Source organism: Sorghum bicolor, chromosome 10, assembly GCF_000003195.3.
Source record: "Sorghum bicolor cultivar BTx623 chromosome 10, Sorghum_bicolor_NCBIv3, whole genome shotgun sequence".
Classification (NCBI taxonomy): Eukaryota; Viridiplantae; Streptophyta; class Magnoliopsida; order Poales; family Poaceae; genus Sorghum; species Sorghum bicolor.
The window spans coordinates 10,181,925-10,189,902 of NC_012879.2; the positions used below are offsets into that span (position 1 = coordinate 10,181,925).

At 44.5% G+C, this 7,978-nt stretch overlaps 1 protein-coding gene across 1 annotated transcript; it reads right to left on the bottom strand.

Annotated features, from left to right (window-relative positions):
- LOC8065749 (ribonucleoside-diphosphate reductase small chain) lies at positions 3,053-4,538 on the bottom strand. Its single transcript, XM_002438139.2, has one exon. The coding sequence runs from the start codon at positions 4,247-4,249 to the stop codon at positions 3,230-3,232; it is 1,020 nt and encodes a 339-aa protein (XP_002438184.1). The 5' UTR covers positions 4,250-4,538; the 3' UTR covers positions 3,053-3,229.

The window sequence follows — 7,978 nt, forward strand, 5'->3', positions numbered from 1 at the left end:
CTAGACGGCTTGGAGCAGCAGTGGTGTTGAGCTCGTGATTGGAGATTGTTTCGAGCCTCACCAAGTGATTTGTGAGGGGTTCTTGAGCCTTCCCCGCGGGAGATCGCAATTGGCTACTCTAGTGGATTGCTCGTGGCTTGGAGGATCCCCATCTTGTGAGTGGATGTGCGGCACCCGCTGAGGGTTTGGCTTTGGATTGCCAATTAGCTCGTGATCCATCAAGTGGGTGTATCGCCACAACGAGGAGTAGCTTGCCGGGAAGCAAGTGAACCTCGGTAAAAAATCTTGTGTCATCTCTTGCCGAGGTCTCTCTTGTGATTGTGAGTGATTGGTTGGATATATCTCTACTCTACAATGTTGGTATAACAATCACTCTCCACTCCTTTACTTACTTGTATACCTTGCTAGTTGTTTTGCTTGTTTAGTCTAGTCTTCTTGTTTAGGAGTGTAACTAGCTTTCTCTTGTTGTTGTGCTTTAGTGTTTAGCCTTGTACTAGTTTGTATAGGTGGCTTGCATAGCTTAGTTGAGCTAGTGCTAGAATTGCTTCGCCATTTGTTTTACTAACTCACTTGCTTAGTGAAGTTTGTAGAAATTTTAAATAGGCTATTCACCCCCCCTCTAGCCATTTGGACCTTTCAGCCTCGCACTTGACTACAAAACCAAATTATCATCATATAAGTCCAAGAAGAACAAGGAAGAATAAAGGTGTGAGTAAGACACTCTGCAGCTCGGCAGGAATATCATGCGGTTTATCAATTCATCAAAAGGACTGCTAATAGCTTAGAGGCAAGAGATACTTGGCCTTGTTTAGTTGCAAAATATTTTGCAAAATATGAATAGTACCAATTTCGTTTGTATTTGATAAATATTGTTCAATCATGGACTAACTAGGCTCAAAAGATTCGTCTCGTCTATTCCGACCAAACTGTGTAATTAGGTTTTATTTTCGTCTATATTTAATACTTCATGCATACGTCTAAAGATTCGATGTGACGGGGAATCTGAAAAATTTTGCAAAATTTTTTGGGAACTAAACAAGGCCTTAACACTACTAGTTAGGTGTAAAAACAAAATGGAGTTTCTGAAGGTAGGCTATGTAAAAGGTCATCACGAGATGGATTCCCAAAGTGGTCTCATGTGATTATTGGCCTCCTCAATAGTCTTTACTAATCTGGCCATAACTCTTTATTGGGAAGTCGAAATGACGAGTCGTTTATTGGATGGCTCAAATAAGCTTTCCATCCATGTGTAGCATGCATCATGAAATGTTATAGAACGATATAAATTTACATAGGAAGTTGTACCAATATTCTGACTTTTGGTAAGACTGTTGACCTTCTGAGTAGTCCTCATTAATTTGTTTGTATCTCAATATTGGAGGTTCAAAATACTTGGAACCAATAATGGAATTCCAAAATACTTGGAACCAACACCGTTAGAAAAGCTTTTCAAAGCATCCTCATGGACCTCCAAAGCTTTACGGAATCGGGAATTATGAATACTAGGAGGATTCCCTGCGTGTTGCTGCGGGTACGAAAGGGGAATATAAATATGGCCTCACTTTAGTCTATTATGTCATCTATATATATAGTTTTAGTAGTCAGTTTCAAAAGAGAAAGAGAGATCACGTGAGAGAATAATTGCTAGCAGTATGCATGTATGGTCATGTGTAGGTAGCTGCGTCCACTACTGAAACCATTTGTGAGTGGGCACTTAATTGCATACAGCAGTAGAAGAAGTGGATGATGATGTGGCGCAAGAAGGTGCAAGAGAATTAGTTTAGTGAGGTTTGTCTTTATAGGATATATAGATATAGATTTCTTTTAGCTAGTTCGGTCCGAACTGAGGGCCCATTTTCACTGTGTTGGTCCAAACTGATGGTGTGTTTTCTATAGTTCTTTCTCATGTAGAGTAACATTCTCATAGTGCAATATTCTCATGTATATTGAAGTTAATTTCAACTAGGAGTGAGTTCACCTCTTTTTTTAAGTAGTTCTGCACGCCTACACGTAATTGGCCCTTCGTACACTTGCAAATGTGTAACTTGAGTAACCGATTGCTTATAGCATGCACCTAAAAATCTAAAATTTTATAAGATTCCTTATCACATCGAATTTTGCGGCACATGCATGAAACATTAAATATAGATAAAAAAAATAACTAATTACACAGTTTAACTGTAAATCACGATACAAATATTTTAAGCCTAGTTACTTCATAATTGGACAATATTTGTCAAATAAAAACAAAAATGCTACAGTGTCAAAATTCAAAAAGTTTTTGGATCTAAACAAGGCCTATGTAACTTAAGTAGCTGATGACATGTCCTCATCATACATTTTCCAACCTAAACAAAATTATATTGAATTATTAATATTTGTATCTCTTAAAATGATTATTATAAAATTTTACAATTAATCTAATGATAGTATGATATCATAAATATTAATATATTTTGTATATGTTTGATTATTTTTTTTAAAAAAAATGACTTCTTGAAAACAATGTATGCAATTATTTTGGGACGAGGTATCATATTTGCACATAAAAAATGGTGAAAGGTGTCTGGTACAGTGGTATGTGGCCGCATAGCTGCCATTCAAACATGAGGCCAAATCCGTTAGCACGTAAGAAAACCGATTAGTGACTATCAAACAACTCACGCACGAAATGGCGATGGTTACGTTTGGTAACCAAAAAGATACGGCCAAAACCACACACACCAACTCCCGTACAATAATGATTTCTTCGGTTTTTACCGCAAGTTACTGACGAGATCCCCCGGTACAAAAAGATATCGCAACCGCGCTGGCAAATCTGGAGCGCCGCAAATTGCCAACGGAGTCGGCCCCGCGCTGCCCCTAAAACCCTAATCCATGACGTCTGGTCTGATCTCACTGCCAGCAAACCCCCTCACGCATTCCGTCGAATACCCTGCCCGCGCCCATGGGGTGGTGCCCATCCAACTGCGCATTTCGTCGAACGCCATCGGCCATGGCCACGGAAAAGGACTGTTTGTGCGGCCAATGCATCGAACACGATGGGCGCAGCTTAAGAACACGCCGGTGTACCGGGAAATTGATTGATTATACATTACATCAGGAGCAAGAACCAGTAACACAGAAAATAAAACAGCACCACGCGGCTCGGAGTACATGTATCACACCTACAAGAACTAATGATAAGCAAATACTACGATTATCGGCGGAATAGATTACGCGCACCAACTCAGAAGTCCTCATCGATGCTGAAGACGTGGTTGGCGGCGGCGCTGCCGTTGAGGCTGTTCATGACGGAGGCCTTCTGGTAGTCACCGACGCGCTTCTCGAAGAAGTTGGTCTTCCCCTGCAGCGAGATGAGCTCCATCCAGTCGAAGGGGTTGGTCGCGTTGTACATCTTCTTGCACCCGAGCGCCATGAGCAGGCGGTCGGCCACGAACTCGATGTACTGGCTCATGAGGCCGCCGTTCATGCCGACGAGCGCGACGGGGAGCGCGTCGCAGACGAACTCGCGCTCGATGTCGACGGCATCGGCGACAATCTCGCGGACGCGGGCCTCGTCGAGCTTGCTGCGGAGGAGCTCGTAGAGGAGGCAGGCGAAATCGCAGTGCAGGCCCTCGTCGCGGGAGATGAGCTCGTTGGAGAAGGTGAGGCCCGGCATGAGCCCGCGCTTCTTGAGCCAGAAGATGGCGCAGAAGGAGCCCGAGAAGAAGATGCCCTCGACGCAGGCGAAGGCGACGAGGCGCTCGGCGAAGCGCTCCCCGCCGTCGATCCAGCGCATGGCCCAGTCGGCCTTGCGGCGGACCGCGGGCACGGTGTCGATGGCGCGGAACAGGCGGTCCTTCTCGGCGTCGTCGCGGATGTAGGTCTCGAGCAGCAGCGAGTACATCTCCGAGTGGATGTTCTCGATGGCGATCTGGAAGCCGTAGAAGGCCCGCGCCTCGGCGACCTGCACGTCGGACATGAAGCGGGAGGCGAGGTTCTCGAGCACGATGCCGTCGGAGGCGGCGAAGAAGGCGAGCACGTGGGAGATGAAGTGGCGCTCGTCGGGGGACAGCGCCTCGTCCCAGTGCCGGGCGTCGGAGGAGAGGTCAACCTCCTCCGCCGTCCAGAAGGACGCCACCGCCTTCTTGTAGAACTCCCAGATCTGCGGGAAGCGGATCGGGAACATGGAGAAGCGGTCGGAGGACTCGGCCAGCAGCGGCTCCTCCGCGTCGCATGGGGGCACAAGCGTCGGCGCGGCAGGCATCGTCGGAGGATTGGGGTATGATTTCGCTAGTGGGGAATTTGGGGGGGTTTGGATTGGGTTACGGAGGAGAGCAGGGAGGCGGGGGATTTATAGGGATGGTGGGGGAATTGGAGCGCAGATTTTGAATTGTAGTGGAACGGCGTTGGCGCTGGCTTGCAAGGGAAGGAGGCGGGGGCGCGGGAGGAAAGGATAAGGGTGGGGCGGACGGCGGAGGGAGAAGACAGGAGGCGCGCCGTGCGACGGAAGATTGGGGAAAATTTCGATTTTGCCGGGGGATTTGAAAATTCAGGGGGAAATTTTTCGGCGGCGAGCCGAGCGGCGGGCGGGAGAGGGAGGGAGGGCAGGAGGTTAGAGGACCGGCGCTGTTCGTTTGAGGATTAGGGAAATCCTTTGAAGGCCTGACAGGTGGCAGTGAGGGGCGTTTCGGTAAAAAATGGGCTGGGAACGGGGAATTTGTTGATGCGAGTGCGGTTTTCTTTTGAGCATTTGATGCGAATGCGGTTGGTCTCGCGTGGGCTGCCGAATTTCGGCCATCTTTTTAGCTTTTAGATTTTGACATGGTAGTATTTTTGTCTTTATTTGACAAACATTGTCTAATTATAGAGTAACTAGGCTTAAAAGATTCGTCTCGTGATTTACAGGTAAACTGTATAATTAGTTATTTTTTTTAACTATATTTAATACTTTATGCATGTGCCGCAAGATTCGATGTGACGGAAAATCTTGTAAAGTTTTGGGTTTTTGGGTGTATCTAAACAAGGCCTTAGATGTAACTAGCATTTAATGTGATAGGGAATCTTGTAAAGTTTTGGGTTTTCGAGTGCATCTAAATAAGGCCTTAGATACACCCAAAAACCCAAAACTTTATAAGATTCTCCATCACATCAAATCTTGCGGCACATGCATGGAGCATTAAATATAGATAAAAAAATAACTAATTACATAGTTTACTTGTAAATCACGAGATGAATCTTTTAAGCCTAGTTACTTCATAATTGGACAATGTTTGTCAAATAAAAACGAAATTGCTACAGTGTTAAAATCCAAAAGGTTTTTGGATCTAAACAAGGCCTAAGGCATGTGAAATGTTTTTGGATTTCGCTACTATAGCACTTTCGTTTGTTTGTAGTAAAATATTATTTAATCATGGACTAACTAGGATCAAAAGATTCGTCTCGTGATTTATAGACAAATTGTGTAATTAGTTTTTGTTTTCGTCTATATTTAATTCTTCATGCATGTGCCGTAAAATTCGATGTGACGGGGAATCTTGAAAACTTTTTGGTTTTGGTGGGAACTAAAGCCTTGTTTAGTTCGCAAAAAAATTCAAGATTCCCCGTCACATCAAATCTTTGGTCGCATGTATGGAGCATTAAATATAGATGAAAATAAAAACTAATTGCACAGTTTACCTGTAATTTGCGAGATGAATCTTTTGAGCCTAGTTACTCCATGATTGGACAATGTTTGTCAAATAAAAACGAAAGTACTACAGTGTTAAAATCCAAAAGGTTTTTGGATCTAAACAAGGCCTAAGGCATGTGAAATGTTTTTAGATTTCGCTATTATAGCACTTTCGTTTGTTTGTGGTAAAATATTGTTTAATAATGGACTAACTAGGATCAAAAGATTCGTCTCGTGATTTATAGATAAATTGTGTAATTAGTTTTTGTTTTTGTCTATATTTAATTCTTCATGCATGTGCCGAAGATTCGATGTGACGGGAAATCTTAAAAACTTTTTGGTTTTGGTGGGAACTAAAGCCTTGTTTAGTTCGCAAAAAATTTCAAGATTCCCCGTCACATCAAATCTTTGGTCGCATGTATGGAGCATTAAATATAGATGAAAATAAAAACTAACTGCACAGTTTACCTGTAATTTGCGAGATGAATCTTTTGAGCCTAGTTACTCCATGTTGGACAATGTTTGTCAAATAGAAATGAAAGTGCTACAGTAGCCAAAACCGAAAATTTTTGCGAACTAAACAAGGCCTAACTCCAACAATTGAAACCCAAACTGAAGACCCATTACACAATTTAGGTTATGTATAGTAAATGGGTCAAGCCCCAAAACTTGCTCTTCTCCAAAAGAGGCCCGAAACCTAAACCAAAATAAGCTCCAGCCAATTGTAAAAAAAAAGAGGGAGAGAGAAACACGCACGCCTCCACGCGCTTCCGGCCGAGCGCCACGCCGCCCCCACGTGTTTTCCAAGCGAGCGTCGTCCGCCACCGCACGCCTCCAAGCGAGCGCCGCCACCGCCCGCCTCCAGGCGAGCGCCCCGCCGCTGCCGCGCGCCTCCAGGCGAGCGCCGCACCGCTGTCGCGCGCATCTAGGCGAGCACCGAGCCGTCACCGCGTCTTCAGGCGAGCGCCGCACGCCTCCAGGTCGGAATCCGTTGCGTCGACCGCGGTGGCCACGGGATGCCCTTTTTTGATGAAACGGTGGGTGAGCTCCCCACCCCTTTTTTATATTTCAATATAAATAAAGGAATCGTTACAAAGTCAGGAGCCAAAGATTACAGGGCCGCACGCCCAAAACAGAGAAATCAAGAATGTTACAAGTAAGACTCTCTCCAGCTACTAAGGGCAGAGCTAACACTGGGTCTTGCTTTGTTACAAACTAAAGCAATTTCCTCTCTGAACTGTCGTTTCCATACATGTATATTCTTCTGACCATGGTCAAATATAATGCCATTTCTTGTGTTCCAGATGATCCAGCAGGCAGTAATGAGGATTTCTCTAAAGATGGGGTTGCCAAATTGTAAGCGTGCTCGTACAATTATGTCCACAGGATTGAGGTTTGAAGTCCCAGGAAATGGGGATTGTCTCCCAACATTCTTTACTGAAGCTGCATTTAAAAAATAAGTGAAAACTAGTCTCTTCGCACCCCTGAGAGCACATCACACATGTATAGTCATCCAGGTGCATGTGTTTTCTGCGTAGGAGGTTCCTGGTGTTCAGACGATCCCTCAACAGCAACCAGAAGAAGAATTTATGGTTTCCCAGGTTGCCTGATTTCCAGAGCCATTTGAAGAGTGGAGAGTCAGGGGTAGATTTGATGAAAAGGGCATATGCTTTCTTACTGCTGTAGTTTGAAGTTCCCCAATTGTAGGACCAGATATCATTGAGGTTCACGTCCCAGTGTCTGTTTTGTATGATAGTTTGAAGTTCCTCGAGCTGATCAGCAGCAATAGGCGGTAGAGGTAGGGGACTGAATAAAAACTCCAAGGGTTGGTTGAGGAAGAGCTTTATGGAGCATTTGGGTTTTCTAGTGAAGGAATAAAGTTGTGGAAATGTGTCCTTTGCTGTTTGATCCATCCAATTGTCTGACCAAAGGAGAATTGAGTTTCCTTTATTGGGTGAGCAAATGGAGATATTTTGGAAAATTGGGAAGAGTTTCATTATGTCTTTCCACCAGGGGGAGCCGACAGGGCTTCTTGCATGTGGAGGAATGGACTCATTTGCATACAGTTTGCTCCATGTTAGCTTGACCCAGGGTAGATCTGCTCTGTTATAAAATTTATCTAAGAATTTTAGTAACAGGGCTTCATTTTGTTTCTGAATGTCAATGATACCCAGGCCCCCTTGATCTTTGGGTTTACAGGCAGTCTCCCAAGCTACTAGACATTTTCCTTTCCTATTTATATCTCCTTTGTCCCAAAGGCAATGCTTTCTGTAGATATCAATTTGCTTGATAACTGCTGGGGGCAGCTTTATGGTGCACATGTAA

Excerpts from the sequence above, each read along its gene's own strand:
- LOC8065749 (XM_002438139.2), bottom strand. The coding sequence starts at position 4,249 with ATGCCTGCCGCGCCGACGCTTGTGCCCCCATGCGACGCGGAGGAGCCG.